Genomic DNA, 18,482 nt, shown 5'->3' with positions numbered 1-18,482 from the left:
GCAATATATGAAAAAATTAGCGCGTTTTTCTCCGCAACAAAATGCGAGAATATCGTCCATAATATTAGAATAAAAAAATATTACATATTCAATGAAAATAATTGCATTTTTTTCTTTTTTTGTATGCTGGTTCACTATTTCATTTTTTTACTCTAAATTAGTAACATACATCTTTGTTATTATTGAAAGTACCTCGCAGAAAGATATTAGTGCTAAAGAGTTTTGTTGCAGAAAGATTCTGCCACTGGGGAACGAGTTAACAATAGGCTTTTTTACTATTTGAAAATACCCTATTATTGCATTGTTTGAGCTCATAAAAAAAGGTGAAAATTGAAAAACATTCCTTAGTATTGTTTCCAAGTAGGCATTCTACAAGTTTCCATAATTTCTACTTAGATAACAGCACAATATACGGAAACATTATTGAATAAATGGTAATCGAGGTGTTTTTTCCCCAAAACGCTTTCCTAAACAATCTGATATATAGTGAGGCTTATCATTAATTATACTGACAATAGTCTTTCAATTTTATCTTCACAGACAAATTTTTTAATTTATAAAATACAGAAACGATATTGGTCAAGGAATTTGAAGAATTTTAAATAAATTAATTAACTAATGTATACACATTGTTAAAAGAAAAAAATGACTTAATAAAAATTCAAAAAATTTTTTAATCTAATTTCTTTTTTCTTCTTCTTTTTTCTTGTAAGCCAGTTAGAAGAGATCGAAAAGGGTTGAGTAATTTAAAGTAATTTTCCACTTCATCTCTTTTTTTGAAGTTAAAAATAGTTTTTTTGATTTTATTTTATTGTTTTTTTTTTTTGTTGGGGAGGTGAGCAATGGACATTTTCTAATTAGATATTATTTTTCCTTTTATCATCCAAAAACTTTGCAGAAACCATAAATTTTTAGATATACCTAACAGCATGTACGAGTTGCGGTGGCTATTGGGATGGAGCGATCGCCTCTCAATGAGGTAACCCGGGTTCGAATACCAGTGACGACTGCTCGATACGAATTCCGCACCCAGCTCGCACTGAACAAAGTGTTGACGTAAAATATCCTCAGTGGTAAACGGATCATGAGTTGTAGTCCCCTTGCCGTCGGGCTAACTGTGGGAGGTTTTCGTGGTTTTTCTCTCCATGTAACGCAAATATGGGTTAATTCCATCAAAAAGTCCTGCATGATGGCAAATTTTTCCCAATATTTGATCCCTTGTCATCTGAACTCGTTTCGAAATTGCCTCTAAGAGTGAGCCCAAACTTGTTGCTAAGTGTGAGATTGTAGCCTTCATTATTTTGGCAAGAACTTATTGCCCATGATTCCAGAATTAATTGCTCCCAAAAACTAATAGTTTGGACTCAGACCCTCTAAGAGTGAACTCAAACTCTTTGCAAACAGTTGATGAGATAATAGTTTTCTTAATTTTCCCACGAACTAATTGTTCATGACTAAAAAAATGTTTTAAATACTTAATTTTTTTTTTCGCTAGTGTAAAATTTTTTAAATTCAAGCAAAAAACTAAACTATATATATACAGACAAAAGCAACTGCATATATGTGAAATATTACCGACAAAAAAATATATATACGATATATATATTTTTAAGTGTGGTCACTCTCCAGATAAAACCAAATTTCCTGAGATTTCCAGATTAATATTTAAAAAATTTGAAATTTTCGTGTTTTCGAAAGTAATTCAATCATTTTTATACATTTATGCATACAAAGAATTAATATGCATTGCATTTAAGAGAAATTTTGTGTTCATTAAAAGGGTTCACTATTTCATGCATTAAAGTTTTGCAATCCTACAAAAAAAAATATTAATAAATAAATCAAAGTAATTTATAATTCCTACTTAATAAATTCATAATTAACTTAATTACAAATCATTTCATTCTCAATTGAAATTTTTCATTATTTCAAAATTAAAATTTTTGCTATTTTACAAAATAAAAATAAAAAAATCAATAAATAAATCAAATAAATTTTATAACCATCTTTGAACAGCTGATCCAATTTTCGGGTTTACGACTACTAATGTTCAACTCCATAGCCTTGTAATTTTAAACACAATACAGAAAACAAGAGAACTCCTGGATTAAATATTGAGCGAAATTTGCCTCCGTGGAGGACTTTTTTTGATGGAACTAACCCGCATTTGCGTTACATGGAGAGGAAGACCACGCGAACCTCCCATGGTTAGCCTGATGGCAAGGGGACTCTAACCCACGATCCGTCTACCACTGAGGATATTTCACGTCAGCATTGTGGTCGGTGCAAGCCGGATGCGGAATTCGTATCGACCAGCCATCGCCGGGATCGAATCCAGGTTAACCTCATTGGAAGGCGAACGCTCAATAAATGTATCATTTCTAAATTTATTATAAACTATTATTACAAGTTTCATATATATATCAATCTATTTTCAAAAATAGAAAGTTCAGTACTCAAATATTTAAAGAAGTTTTTCAATTAAATACCAAAAATGCTTGTTAAACAGGAAGTTAAAAGAACAAAAATCATAAAATGGAATTTTCCATTAAATAGAACTGAATTTTTATTAAAATAGCAATAATGACAAGAGAGTAAATGATCATACCACGAAATAAGTTTTTAAAAATTATCTCAACAGCTAACAGTTTTAACGTGCACTAATAATATATTTCAATTTTTTTACGTATAACAACAGAAATTTCATTTAATCATTGGTACAATACTGCCCGCAGCTTACATTTTATTTAAAAACTGGCGTTGAGCAGCTGACCTATTTTTTGGGTTTACGACTCAATTCCATAGATTTGTAATTTTAAACTCAACCCAAAATACAAGAGAACTCCTTATTTTTTGGTTGAACACCAGTCGGTAAAAAAGATTATGTTGAATAATAAAAACTTTTGTTGTTGGTAAACAAAGAGGATCTATAGAGTGTTCCATAATTACTGCACTTAATATATATATTTTTATAATCCCATTTAAAAATGAAATTAAAAAAAAATACACACACTAGGGCTTACAAGCTAAAGTTTAAGCGAGAAGAAAAATAAAAACGTTATCAAAATTTGACAAATGATCAATGAAGAAAGTAAGATTGAAAATACAGAAAAAAATTTGATTAATTGCCAAAGGAAACCAAAGGAAGGTGAAAGACGATTATTCGAAACATTTTGAAGTTTTATCCAACAATGAAACTGATTTTCATGCTTTTAATCCCACTTTCCAACAATAATTCGTTAGATATTGAAAACGTTTTTGTTTTCTCCTCAAATAATACTTTGCAACCCCTAATGTGCATGCATTTCTTTCTTCTTTTTGTTAAAGATTCTAAAAATTTAAAATAGGGCGGTGTATATGAAACATTCCATACAAATCGCCCAAATTGTGAGAACATAATCGAGAGCTTAAAGCACGACCACACCCTTACCCAGATCTTAACTTCACATTTATTATTATTAGTTAAAATTTTTTGATTAATTACAATATTAAAGAAATTTCTCTTAAAGAAAAAAAAATTCGTGAGGTCTATAACTGACATATTAAGTGCACATAAATATGAATTGTTGATAATAAATATGAATAACATGATCATAATAAAACATTAAATAAAGGAGCTATAAGATTGGAATGATTAAAACAAACAAGGGTATATTAATAATTATAAATGCTACGAATTAATCATTATTGCAAATAAAATTAACAACCAATCAAATATTAGTAACTACAATTAGTAACAGAATAAAGCAAAAATTAAGCAGTTAGAGGTTATAACAAACTTACATCATCCTCAGAAATTTGTAATTGCTCATGCTGGGAACTAAGGTCATGCTTGTTATCATCAAAAATTTTTTCACTTATTGGGGAAACGCAAGTATCTTCACTCTGGGTTTGTTCTAATTCTGTTGTTAAATCATTTTCATCGGTTATTTCAGATTTAGAACTGGCAGCAGCAGACAGTTCTGAGTTAGTACCCAAATCAGCAAGTATTTCAACTGGTTTTTCATCGAGATCAAGTTTATCATTCACAGAACTATCCTCAAGATTAGATTCATCAAGTCTATCCTCGATAAGATCATCATTAAATGAATCGTCCTCCATAAGTCTATCGCTCATTGGGTCCTCCATAAGTTTATCGCTCATTTGGTCCTCCATAAGTCTATCGCTCATTGGGTCCTCCATAAGTCTATCGCTCATTTGGTCCTCCATAAGTTTGTCGCTTATTTGGTCCCCCATCAGTCTATCGCTTACTTGGTCCTCAGTGTGTTTATTATTAACACTATCATCCATAACATCAATCAATGCATCGTCATCGTCTATCCTGTCATTAATGCCACCTCTACTATGATGGCTGTACACACTGTCCTGCAGTCTATCATCTTCATTTTCTGGAAGATTTGGCTGGTTTAAAAGATCATCTTGTACAGTATAACTTGAAAAACCATTAGAATATTGCTGTTGCTCTGTTAAAGGTTCACCTAAAGGTGTTTGACCTAACATTACATTTGGATAATAATCTGTAGGGCTTTCTTCCTTAACAGGGCAAAATGGGTCAAAAAATTCAACAACTTCTGTATTTTGGAATGGGCTTAATGTTTCACCAATATCACGGTTACTATCGGAAGGAGATGTTAGTGGGGAATCTTCTTTAAATTCGAAGCTCATAGGATCGAAATCCAGGGTTATTGGTTCAAGCAAAGTCCTACCAGTTGGAGACTGAGGAGAATTATTACTTACACCTGTACCCTCACTCACATCAACTAAAGTATTTGGCTGTTTAGTAGTCATGGTCTACCTGAAAGATTAAAAACACATTCATTTTTATACACACATAAAGTACATACAGTCGTTAGCCATAATATTAGACAGACTATAAGATTCTATTTAAAATCTTAATTATCAGATGATACTGTACAGCTTTAGTGTTTTTATGCGACTGAAACCGGTTTGCACTTGTTTACGTTCGTGTATCAATTGGTGAAATTAGACGATATGTAATATAAAATTGATGATAGGATAAAATAGACAATATATAATATAAATTTGACGATAGGATAAATTAGACGATATATTACATAAATATAGAATATTTATTATATCAGGTATTATAGTAGTATATTATAATAATTAGACAAAATTATTAAACGCACTGTAGTTTTTTAATATTTACAAGTTTTTCACGAGTTTATACGCAATACTTTTCTATTTAAACATACATATAATGGGTTTTTATTCGGGAGATTTTTTATATACTTATACACTTCCTATTTGTATTTATTTCTAGTATTGCATTACAATGTTAACCAATTGATACAGGAGCGTAATCATATGCAAACCGGTTTCATCCGAGTAAAAAGCTGTATAGTATCACTCGATAATTATAATTTTACATAGAATCTTATAGTGCATCTAATAATATAGCCAGGGACTATAGGATACAAAATATAGATAAGTTGAAATTTAATAGAAAAACGCGGCTCTTAACAAATATCCTCGCTATTTTCCTATGCTCTGGGCTAATTGTGAAAGACTTCAGTATTTTTCAATCTGCCTGATATTTTTAAGTTTATATTCCTATAAAGAAATATGCGAACTGAATTTGCTGAGGTTTATTGTAAAGAGCCATTAATAAGGCCATTTACAATCAGCTTTCACCACTCTGGGATAATTGAAAGCTGCCTGAAATAAATCTTGCTGATAGAGCAACGAAAGGTATGTTTTCTAACTACCATTCCAAGGTAATGGGCTCGCTACAATAGGCCTAAAAGGTATCAGGCTGATTAAAAAACACAGAGGAACATTCCAGATAGCTTGTGACACATTGCAAAATTGCGATTGCTGCATGCAAAGAGAGGAATAATTCAATTTACACAGGACAGATGCATTGAAGTAGGTTTTATAGGAGAAAAAGCTAATGACAAGGTTGTAAAGAATCACCACATAGCCAATAGAGCGAACATTCACTTAATATTTATTGATGTTGAGAATAAAGTGCTTAAGCCATATAGGTTATTGTGTTCTTTTTTCAAATCTGTGACCTTAAGACTGTTATAATAAGTAAAAAAAATGGTCCAGAAACTGAGTTTTAAGCGTTCTGTTCTTAGCATGAATATTTTATTTTGTTGCAAAAATCAGGAAAAGCAAATGAATTGTGAATAAGGTAATTCAACAAAACAAACCGTTTGCAAGATAAGAATATAAGAATTTGGAAGGCATACTTCGCGAAGTCGAGCACTTTACAGTAGAACAGCTTAACGTGGGCCGATAACATACACTCTCGGTCCCTACGCAGGTTGATCAAAGTGGTCACCCATCCACTTACTGACCGCAGCCAGTGATGCTGTCTTTACGATCAGTCCACTACGGGACAAGTAATTCATAAAGAGAATCCGTTTTCATTTTGCCCACTTTATAAGAGTGACATCACAAACAACGTATCGTGGTCTATGTGTTACCGTTAAAGTATATAATGCAGTTATTTCATAGAATACCTAGTTATTCCATGAAATAACTGATCGTGTCCGTTAAAGTGTGTAATATGTTATTAATTTGACACTTTAACTAGTTATTCTATGAAATAACTAGGTATTCTATAAATTAACTAATGAGGGACAGTTAAAGTGTAAAATAAACAATTTATCTAAAATGAAATAACTAGGTATTACATAAATAAACTAATGATAGACTATTGAAATGAAAAAGAAGCAATTTATCTAATTTATGCAGCGTATAGATGGTATTTATGGAAACGTACCATAAAATCATTTGTTACAGCAAGGATTACTAAGATGACACTTGGAATTACAAAGAACATTTCTTTCTAAAACAAAAACATATTTTGCTGACACACTGGGTTTCGCACGAACATTTTTTAAATCCCTGACCAGTACCTAAACTTTGAGCTGTAGCAACCGACCGGGGCGATATTTCTACATCTGGTACTTCTTCGATTTTAATTAATTTTTGTTTACAGACACTGAACTGGTCTCGGGAATATAATTGTTTAATGCGGCCGTTTCTTGAGCCCAATTGGAAAAATCCTTCTTCAGTTATTTTTATGACGATAGCTAAAATAGATAAATGCTGTAGGGGTGGAAGGTAAATGTATTTGTCATGCGAGATATATGATATAGATTATTTTACATAGATTTTGCCTGATCAGGATTGTATGAAAAAAAATTAAATATTGTTCAGCGCATCTATGAGCCTTCAAAAGAAAGAATGTGAAATATAAATAATTTTGGTGAAGTATTATTGTGAGCAACAGACTAAGTTAAAGTTGAAATTGAAGCAAAACGTCTACAGTCTGTGGCCAAATTATTAGACGTACTATAATATTCCATATAAAATCTTAATTATCAGGTAATACTAAACAGCATTATTGTTTTTACGCAAATGAAACCAGTTTGCACTTGCTTACGTTCGTGTATCAATTGGTTAAAATTGTAATGCAATACATTAAAAATAAATACAAATGGGAAGTATATTAAAAATCTCACAAATAAAAACTCATTACGTGTATGTTTAAATAAAAAAGTATGGCATATAAACTCGTTTAAAACAAGTAATTATTAAAACATTACAATGAGTCTAACAATTTGGTCTAATTATTATAATGTACTAATATAACACCTGATCTAATATTCTATATTTATATAATATATCGTCTAATTTACCCAATTTATATTATCTATCGCCTGATTTAATCAATTGATACATGAACGTAAAGAAGTGCAAACCGGTTTCAGTTTAAAGAAACAATAAAGTAGCACAGTATAACTTATTAATTAAGATTTTACATAGAATATTATAGCGCGTCTAATAATTTGGCTTAAAAGATTTCAATTGTTTTTTGTTCAGTTAAATATTAATTTTGACCCCAATGTTTATACTTTTTGTTTTCATTTTCGATAAGAGTTCTAAAAAATATCTATATAATAAGGGCAGTCTTAATGAAACACCCTGGACATGTAAGAAAGAGTGATATAAGATAGAATAATTTTGCGTGCAAAATGCGTTAACCCAGTGACGCAGAATTTATATTAAGCATATTTATATACTTTGTTTCGCCATTTTATAATTTAGATCCAAATAAGTGATATATTGTATTTAGAATTTTAATAATTTATGGTTATGAAATACAGCATGCAACATCGTTGCTTTTTCTGCGATAAAGATAAAATTTTCCTAACACGGCTCACTTCGAAACAATAATTTTTAAATTTGCATTTATTTTCACTTATTTAGATCTAAGAAAAACAGTTATTCATCATTGAAATTTCTTTAATTCCAATTACTTTTTTTTTGGTTTTGGATTTTATATTTTCGTACAAATATTATTCCGATGGCCTAACAGATTTTTTTAAGTAACTATTAAACGGTTTTTCATAACTAAAAAAATATCAACATTTATTTTTGCTAGTAATTAAGAGCTTCAGAAAAGAATATAGCACTGCGTTATAGCACTTTACATTATGCCACTTTCAAGAGGTGGAATTAAAACAAAACAGGCAAATTAGATGATTTTAAATACCTGATAATGCACCAACAACAAAGGTTGGGCAAATAGGAAACAAGCAGGGTTCTTTGATAGGGATCAGACAAATACCTAAAAATAAACGCAATATTAGTAATCTAAAAACAATAACACAAAAACATAAAATTTTTTTTTACATTACAACCTATAAAAAATTATAATGGAAATTGCGTAAATTAATAAAGGATAGTTAGTCCTTTCATCATATGGAATTACACCTGTTAGCGATTATTAAGCAGTAGTTTTTTATAATTGTTACATTTATTAATATCTAGTCATAGCCTGCTATAGGGGTCATTATTATTCATAATTATTAAAAAAAAGTTACAGTTTTTTAAAAATAAGTAAAAAACGCTTTTAGTCTAATTTTAAGTATTTGAACTTTGTGTTCATTAATCGAGAATTATTCTTCAATTTTTATTTAGGTGAAAAGTTGCGATCTTAAATAAGTTTTTATATATTTTTTTAAATATTTAAAATATCAGTTCATTTTTACGTCTGATAAATTATTTTTCGAAAACTAGTAAAAATTATGAATAAAGGTTCATCAGCAGCAGTGAAGATGCTTACAAAAAATAAATAAATAAAAATTACGAGTTATTTTGAAACTATTTAATGCGTACAATGAAATATTTAATATTATGCATTTTTTCTTAGTGTATGCATATGCTGAATTATGGTTTTTTAAAAAATAACAGTTATAAACGATGAGAATAGTTATAAGAAAAACGCAATTCTTAATTCTTTGAATTTAGTTATTTTATTCTGAAATTAAAAGCTGAATGAGGAATACTTTTGAAATTTTTATAAATGCATATTATCCTCATAATTTATTCAATGTATTGTTACTGAAAAAAAAAATTGTATTTTAATTTTGGCTCCTCTCTTTCATTCTCATTTAACATAAAGAAGTCGATAGATGCAAGCGAAAAATTTAATAAATTAGGGATTATTGATTAGAAATAAATATGAATATACGGTTAAAAATATCCTAACTTTTGGAACACCTACTTTACACGGAACCTTAGGGTTCCGCGGAATACGTTTTGGTATTCGCTGCCTTAGATAAAGCATTCTAATAGATGCAACACACTTTTGCTCTTAGTTGTTTAAAGAATAATGGTTGCTAAGCGTTTAAAAGCAATTGGTTATACATTTGTAGTGGTTTGTAACATTTGTTGAAATAGAGTTGTCTGGCTGACTACACAACGCCGGAAAGGGTTGAAAGCTTGTTTCATCATCAATAGCTCAACAACAATGAATATTTATTTATCACACATAAACAACATGTCCAAATTCATACAAAAATGTTTCGGATTGCTTATGAAAACACAATACAATAAAAACTTTTTAATACCCAGCGTTTCAAATATTATAGATTTTTTTTTTAAAGTCATGTCACTATTGAAACATTTGTTAAAAAATTCAAAACACTACATCAAAAATTGATATAGATAATATTTTTAAACAAATTCTTTTAAAGCAATCATATCATATTTTAAAAATTCAAGTGTTAATTATCGTAGTTAAATAGTATAATTGAAGAAGTATCGATATTTGTTAGCATAAATTGCAACCAATTTTTTTGGGAAAAAAATACAAAAAAGCAACATATTTTTTTTATTTCATTAATACATACAAGGAACTAAAACAAAACGTATAGACAAGTTTAAAGTTGAAAATTTATTATTATTATTATTTTTCTTGTGCAACATTTTATTTACAATCAGTTTACAACCGAGTTATCAGGGGAAAATGAAAATAGTTAAATGTGATAATTTTTAAAACAAGGGACAATGCAAAAGTGGTAGTTTCCAAACGCCAGTGAATTGATACGACATTTCTTTTTAACTTTTTTTTTCTATGGAAATTCAGCAACTATGGTATATACAATCACACAAAATTCGTGTGCAGTTGTTCCACAATCCATTAGCATAACTCCCAAACAAAACTTGGCAAACTTGCAATCACAGCAAATTATTATTTTGCATCCAGCAGAGTGAAAACCTGATAAAACGAAACGTAACGGCAAATTCTGCTACGTCCGAGTTATCTCGGGATAATAAATGCTTGCAATATATACATACCCGAATTAACTCGGGATAATCAGAGTGAATAGGATAATAAAAAGATAATAATCGTGGATAAAGATCTGGATAATAAAAAGATAATGGCAAAACATTGAAAACGTTTTAAGTTTTAAAATGCAAAATTCAGCTACGCTCGAAGAAAAAAAAATATATCCGAACACTTGTAATTTATGAATTCCTGAAAGCAAGCATGACAATTGGATAAGATCAGTTTAAAACCGGATGCATCTAATATGGATTGAAAAAGAAGCACGTATTTTAGATGCATATCTTTTTGAGGTCAGTTTACACGGGGGAAGGGATTGAGCTTTTTTTCACTAACATTCTATAATAGATTTGAAAGAGATGCAAACATGGCTAACACAAAGAAAAAGCAGCGAAAAATATTCCATGAAATAATACATTAAATTAACAAATTATAGAAAGAAAACTAAAAAATACTATATAAGAAGCAATGGCCGATAAAACAATGACAATCACGAAACTTCTCTTATCTTTGTGACGTGTTTATTATACATCATTTACATATCAAAACCAGACAAACACAGCTTCGATTAATATAATTTCTTGATTAAAAGAAATCACGATTTTTCTCTTCTGAATTGAACAAATACAATACCTAGATATCGAAACAGGAGCTTTTTCCTCTAACATACAAAACAATTATCAACTACAATTATGTTTAAATTCATGCGACTTATGGGGGTTATATGCAAATTGAAAAATATGAAATAAGGTAAGTTTATTTTTAACAACTATTAAATGACAAACAAAGAATTTAGTAAGCAATTAACTGATGTATAAATACAAAACTAACCGATATATAACTGAAAAATAAAATAATGCATAGATTGTATAATTACAAATGAATAAATTAAAAATGAACTAGAGCAATTTCTAAGAAACGGCATATTATAAATAAGAGATCATACTTAGAATCAGTTAACCTTGCAGCAAGCTCGTTTAATATGAGCGATACACTAAATTAACTAAGGCAAGCAATTAACTAAGAAACGACACTTTATAAAGAAGAGATCATGCTCGTAGTTAACCTATTAACTGGTGCACGTTTTTGTGAGAGATACACTAAATTAACTAAGGCAAGCAATTAACTAAGAAACGACACGTTATAAAGAAGAGATCATGCTCGTAGTTAACCTTTTAACTGGTGCACGTTTTTGAGAGAGATACACTAAATTAACTAAGGCAAGCAATTAACTAAGACACGACACATTATAAAGAAGAGATCATGCTCGTAGTTAACCTTTTAACTGGTGCACGTTTTTGCGAGAGATACACTAAATTAACTAAGGCAAAGCTATTAACTAAGACACGCCACATTATAAAGAAGAGATCATGCTCGTAATTAACCTTTTAACTGGTGCACATTTTTGCGAGAGATACACTAAATTACCTAGAGCAATTCACTAAGAACTGACACACGAACGGCCATAAAATTGGTACGAAAATATATTTGAAATTAAAGAGAAATAATAATTCAATTCAAAGCTTATCTTGAAAATTTAAGAATTTTAGTTTACAAAGATAATAAATTTCACAGTTCAATAGAGTTAGTGGAACAAAAAAATGAATAGATAAATAAAATAAATAAATAACTAAAATTAAAATTACAGCTATCAGAAAAGAACAATAGGGAATTATTAAGTTCTATTTTGATTAAAAAAAAGAATTATGAGATTTATAATTTTTCACTAGCTTTCATTCTCTTTTTATTTATTTACTTAATTTTTACGAAAATTAAAAAATTTCAGTACTTTCCATCAAAAAAGAGCAACAAAGAAAAAAAAAAAAAAAATATCGATTTACGCCACTGATATCAAACGCTTGAAATTTAAAAACGTAGAATTACATTCTTAGCTCTGCAATTTCCATTNTTTTTTTTTTTTTTTTTTTTAAATCAAAAAACACAAGGAAGGATGTAAAGGTGGTGAGAACAGTATCAATCAAAATCAACAAAACCTTCAGAACTTTTAACTCGCGTGATTGCAGAAGCGATAAACTTTTGTCGTTTTTTATTTCACCTTTTACACATTAAAGGTCAAAGAGAGGAAGTTTAATATCAATCTGATAATTCAAATTATTTTTTTTTAATCGAAGTGCAATAACGACACGAAAATTAGAAAATATATTACCGGGCTAATCTTTTCCATCTATTTTTATACAAGTAAAAAAGGTTATTAACATTTTTTTCTTCGTACTTCAAAAAAAAATTTATTTGCACGAAATTGTTGAAACATTCGATAACTAAAAATAAAGCTTAAATGGTAATAAAATGATTTAAAAAATTTCTTTTAGTGTTATGTAGAAATGAAGTTTCCAAAACATTTAAAAAAATAACAATGATTTATTTTTAAAATTAAATAAAATTATAGGGTCGATAAACGTTGATATGAAACACATTTAAATTTTAAATGGGATATATGCTAAATTTTTACACTGCGAAAAAAAAGTTTAATTACCAGGATATGTTAAAATTACCAGATTACGGTAAAATTTACTGTGTTTCTGGTTATATGGAAACACCAAAAGCTAGGTAATTTTTACTGATGCGCTTTGGAAATGATTTTGGTAAAATTAAAAATAAAATATGGTTTCATAATGTATAAAAAATGTTTGTAAAGGTGGTGAATTCGGTCATTTTATCATGACACTTTAGAGCACGGCATAAAAACCATTTATTCGGTTAAATTTCCTTTTCAGTTTTGTATATTTTACTAAATGTTTGGGAATCAAAACTAATTTTGAAAAGCGGAATTACAGATAAACCCTTACCACATAAATAAAAAAATTACCAAATGAATACTATAAATACCGTATATTTTGGTTTTATTAACTTGAATTATGGTTCTTTTTATCAGAAATATGAAAATCATACTGTACTGAATTGTACTCTAATTATAATCGCAATTTTTTTTCCGAGTAAGAAATATATCAAACTATTTGCCTTTATAACAGATATATTAAAAATGAAAAAAGTTCAAAAACATACATTGATTAGCATTACATTGGCAGGAAAAATTGGTTCACGATTAAAACCATAATATCAGTTTCTTGAACCATAATATTGCGTAAATTTGCCGCAATCTTAAAAAGATGTTTATATGAACGATATAACCTTTCGAGTTGAACCACAGTGTCATGCTATCTCGTTTAAGAAGTACGAAAATATTGTTCAATTTAGCACCATATTAAGGGAGCAGCAAATTTGAACTATATTATGGTTCAACAGGCTCCAAAATTTCAAACAGTGGACTTTGTTACATTAATAACTTTTTGATAGATTTTCATAATCATTTAAACTATATTCGCGAGATTAATTTGACGAAATGTATAGATTGAAATTCAATTAGTACATATTATAATACTTATGGACCTGGTAGCGATTTTCTAATTCTTGGTAGCGTTTAAAGACACACTCCCTTGTTTAGCACTTCTTTAAATAAAATTAAAAAATTAAAAAAACTTGATTCTTGACATTAGATCAGGTAACAAATTTCAAAAGAAATAAAAGCTTGTATTTGAATAGGGATCCAAGAATAAAATCTTCAAAAAAAGAGAGCTAGTCGTTAAAGGTCGCTAGATTGTAAATTAGCACCATTTAAAGAGTGAAACTGCAACACTATCTTCAGAAATCCAAATTTGTCTGCAATCTCAACAAAGTTAGACAGAGAGTATTGTTGTAAAAATTCAGCTTACTCTAACATACAAGTAGCAAAATTTGCCTTAAAAATTAAATATAAAACCATCTTTAGGTTTAAATTTAAGTTGAATTTTACACAATAAGACTAAAGAATGAAACAAATCCCTATGCAGTGAAGTTAGTTATCAAGTAACTAGAAGAAAAAAAGAAATTTTCTTCTTGTATTTTGCAGTGTTCTCTCAATTCAGCTTTTTAATTTTACAGTCAAACCCCGTTATAGTGAACATGGTTTATAATGAACTCCCGGATATAGTGAACGAAATGTTCACTCCCGTGCCTTGCTATACATCAGTCTTTCCCAAAGTGTGGTACGCGTACCCCCAGGGGTACGAGAACAGCTTAGAGGGGGTAAGCGTTCTTATGCGAAATATCTTGCACCAAACAAAAATTTGAAAAATTTTCTTTGAAAACAAAGCTAGCCATGAAAATTTACGATTACGTATTTTTCTATTGGCTATATTTTTGCAGAGTTAACAGTTAATAATGAGTGATGTCACCAGCCAGTTGTGATTTTTAACTTTTTTACAATTCTGTTACATTAAAAAATACTTTAATTTTTACTACACGGATAATGAATGTTAGTTAACAATTTTGTGCAAACAATTCACAATATTTTAATTAATTTTATTATAGATTAACATAAAAAAAACTTAATGAAACTTAAAATGCTTCTAAATTATAAATTACAAAGAAACAAGATTAGTAAAATAAGGGATTGGCGCTTTTTCAAGCGAATATTATTTTTAAAAAATTGATATAAAAAAAAATTACCTTGAAACTGCTGTTTTAACCAACAGAACTATACTTAGATAAGGAAAAGAAAGAAAACTAAATATTTAATAAATGTTATTATTACTTTACATAGATCCTGTTCATCTTAAAAGGATATGGAAAATTTAAATATATTATAATCCATTAGCATAGGCAAGAAAATGCGTAATTTTCAAAACGAAGCAAATAATTTAATAAACATAGATTTATTAGACATAAATGGATCAAATGTTGCATGCATAATCCCGCATTACGAATCCAGAAGAGCGAAACGAAAAGAAGACTTAATACCTGCAGGGAAAAAACCCATCAATCAATCTATGGATTCAAGTATTCAATTACGATGGCGTTACGAATACTATTATTTGAAGAGGATGGTAGAAAAGTCAAAAAATTTCATTAAAAAAAAAAAGATAACAAACAGGGCCTACCTTTAAAAATAATAACCATTTTACCAGCATACTATATTTTTGGAGCCAAAATAAAGGCAAGAAAGTAAAAAACACAATACGGGTCGCTATATAGTACTTAAGAGAGGAAATGACAAAAGCATTATCGAAATTTATCTGATTGCTTGTGAGGAAATTCGGATGACATTTCGTATCAAATGCTTAAGGAAAAAAAAAAGAAAGAAAATTTCTTTCAAAAACTACACGGGGAAAAAAAACGTTTCTCAAAATTAAACAAAAATGAATCAAAATAGCTCCCAAACAAATATAGTCGAATTTGATAACCCCAACTGAAACCGGTTTATATTCGTGTATTAATTGGTTAACATTGTAATGCAATGCGTTAAAAATAAATGCTAATGGGAAGTATATAAAAAATCTCCTCTCTAAAAATCCATTATATTTATATTTAAATATAAGAGTACTGCATATAAACTCGTGCAAAATATGTAATTATTAAAAAACTTCAGTGTGTCTAATAACTTGGTCTAATTATTATACTAATATAATACCTGATATAACAAATATTCTAATTTATACAATATATCGTCTAATTTATCTAATCGTCGAATTTATATTATAAATCTTCGAATTTAACCAATAGATGCACGAAAGGAAACAAATTTCATAAAGTATAATATATAAGAGAATTTTGTTTTAGTACAAGGAAAACTAAGAAAGTTAAGGCATTTGAATCATTTTACCTAAGGGATTTTGTTTCACGACTAAGATAAGAAGAAATAAACTATAAAAATATGCAAAAAAATAAATAAATAAATTAAATGTGTCATTTTCCATGTAATAATTAAAAATAACTAAAATAAGTTAGTTAATTAATTGAATTTATTTAAAAAAAATTCTGTCGCATTTATGAGTTGATTTTTTCTCTATTTCAAAGTAAACACCGCATTTACTGTCGTTATTTAAAGCTCAGGTCTAAAGATTTATGCATAAGTATGAAAAGATAGATTCTTTAAACATGGGTGTTATCAAACACAATATTTACTTTTCAGTGGTACATTTAAATAACTACCATTAAAAAAACTTCCACCAACGACCGCACAAGTTGGCAACAATGCTAGAAAATGTAATCATATTTCCCACATTTTCTTGTAGAACCTTTGCGAACAGATGCACGCAAAACTGATGCCAAGTCCCTTGGATGGTAGCCAAACAGGACATTTAATTTAGAACAACAAAGGTATTACTGGGAAGAAGAGTTCAAAAACACATTTTCAAAGTTAAAAATAAAATCGCCAACAATAAAGAATCATGCAAGAAGAAAAAAATTTTAATCAACAAAAATGCTCAAAATATTTGTTCGAAGCATTTAAGTAGATAATCCTTGAATAGCAATTCACATTCCAACTTACGATTGTCTCATTCCCAGGGTCGTAAACTTCTGTTCTTTTGAGTGACCAAAAATAGTTTTAATAGTATACGTTCGCAAACTACATGCGAAAATCACAGGTTTAAATCGGAATAAGACATAAAAGTGCTATTGAAGATTGTTTATAACATTCATAACGATTACTACCACCATAAAATTGTGTTCTTCAAAATTTATTAGCCGATTCATGATTCGAAAAGGAACGGAAAAAAATGTTTGCTGTATTTTTCGTATCAGTAAAGTAAAACTCTCGTTAACTTAATAAGTTTTTTATTTTGTTATTGTAACTATTTTAACCGGTTTCTTCAAAAGTGGAAAAAAAACTCAGAAAAAAAACCCACGTAAATAAATAACCGTTACAGAATAATAAACCTAACTCGAGTGGGAAAAAAATAGAAGAAAATACTTTTGAGGAATAAATATCAAAAATTTAAAAAAAATTTAAATAGCATATAATTGCAATCTAATTTAAATAATAGTATTAATTTGAAAGTTATTTAATGTATTATTTTTAAACAAGTCTAAAAGAAAATATTAAAAAGTAAATTTAATAAACTTTCGAAAGAAATTAAAATAATTGTAGTTCTTTAATATTTTACATAAATTAGTATAGTAGAACCGAATCTTTTAATTATAAAAATAATTGTTATACGCTACAAACAACAAATCGCATTTTGAATTAACAATTAGAAACAGCAATTTTACAGTCAAATTCTATTCAGTTTGAAAACTCAATCCAAAAATATGATACATAGATTTCAAAATTCCTTATAAAACTAGAAAAAAAATTGTTTTAAATTAAAGAAAATTTTTGGTGAAAAACACTGCAATTTTCATATAGGCAATAAGATGTTGTGATACATTGAGCTATTTTGAAGTGGGAAATTCTCGAAACTTGTTGAGTATTTATCTGGAAACAATGCTAAGGTACAGTTTGATTTTATTTAAAAATATCACTTTTCGATCTAATGTGTCCCATCACTAAATTATCCTAAACCTTTTATTTTTAGTTTTTTTTCCTCAATTTTTTTTCAAAAATTATCAAACAGAGCAGAAACAGGTAATTCGTATTTCCGAATAATGATTAAAAGCATAAATCAAAATTAAGTTGATTTTAAATAAATTAAGAATAAATGTATATTTATATCCTTTACTTTAAGTTTAAACTATCAAAATACTTCTTTTAATGCTTTTAATCATTAAATATTCCCTTGAATTCAGTAAAAAAAAATATTTCAAACTTACGTCAAAAAATTAAAGATTGATATTAAATTATTTATCCAAAAAAAAAAAAAATCAAATGTATTGTTAAAAAGCTTAGTAAGAAACAAATTTAAGTGAAATTTTAGCAGTTTTAAGAATATATCAGCTTCAAAATTATTGAAAATGAAGAAAACTGTTTTAAACACATGTTATGTACACATGTAACACATTTTCTCATTTAAATTATTCTATTTAAAGACTTGGCAGAATTATTATGACTTTTAGTTTTGTATACACAACAGTTGACCATCACATGTTTTTA

General features: G+C 28.5%; 1 protein-coding gene across 16 annotated transcripts in view; it reads right to left on the bottom strand.

The window, feature by feature from the left end:
- LOC107453494 (F-actin-monooxygenase MICAL3) overlaps window positions 1-18,482 on the bottom strand; it is a 113,051-nt gene that overhangs the window by 59,831 nt on the left and 34,738 nt on the right. For 15 of the 16 annotated variants that reach the window (XM_043047107.2, XM_043047108.2, XM_043047109.2 and 12 more), the window contains exons 2-3: window positions 8,534-8,608; window positions 3,784-4,795 (exon numbers count right to left, since the gene is read on the bottom strand). In XM_043047107.2, coding sequence (XP_042903041.1) covers window positions 3,784-4,788 — 1,005 coding nt within the window. In that variant the 5' untranslated portion in view covers window positions 4,789-4,795; window positions 8,534-8,608. The remainder of the gene's footprint in view (window positions 1-3,783; window positions 4,796-8,533; window positions 8,609-18,482) is intronic. The other variant, XM_043047114.2, reaches the window with a different exon arrangement.

The sequence above is a fragment of the Parasteatoda tepidariorum genome, chromosome X2, assembly GCF_043381705.1.
Source record: "Parasteatoda tepidariorum isolate YZ-2023 chromosome X2, CAS_Ptep_4.0, whole genome shotgun sequence".
NCBI classification, from domain to species: domain Eukaryota; kingdom Metazoa; phylum Arthropoda; class Arachnida; order Araneae; family Theridiidae; genus Parasteatoda; species Parasteatoda tepidariorum.
Note: the sequence above shows the minus strand (reverse complement) of the source record. Positions and strands in the feature narration are given on the sequence as shown.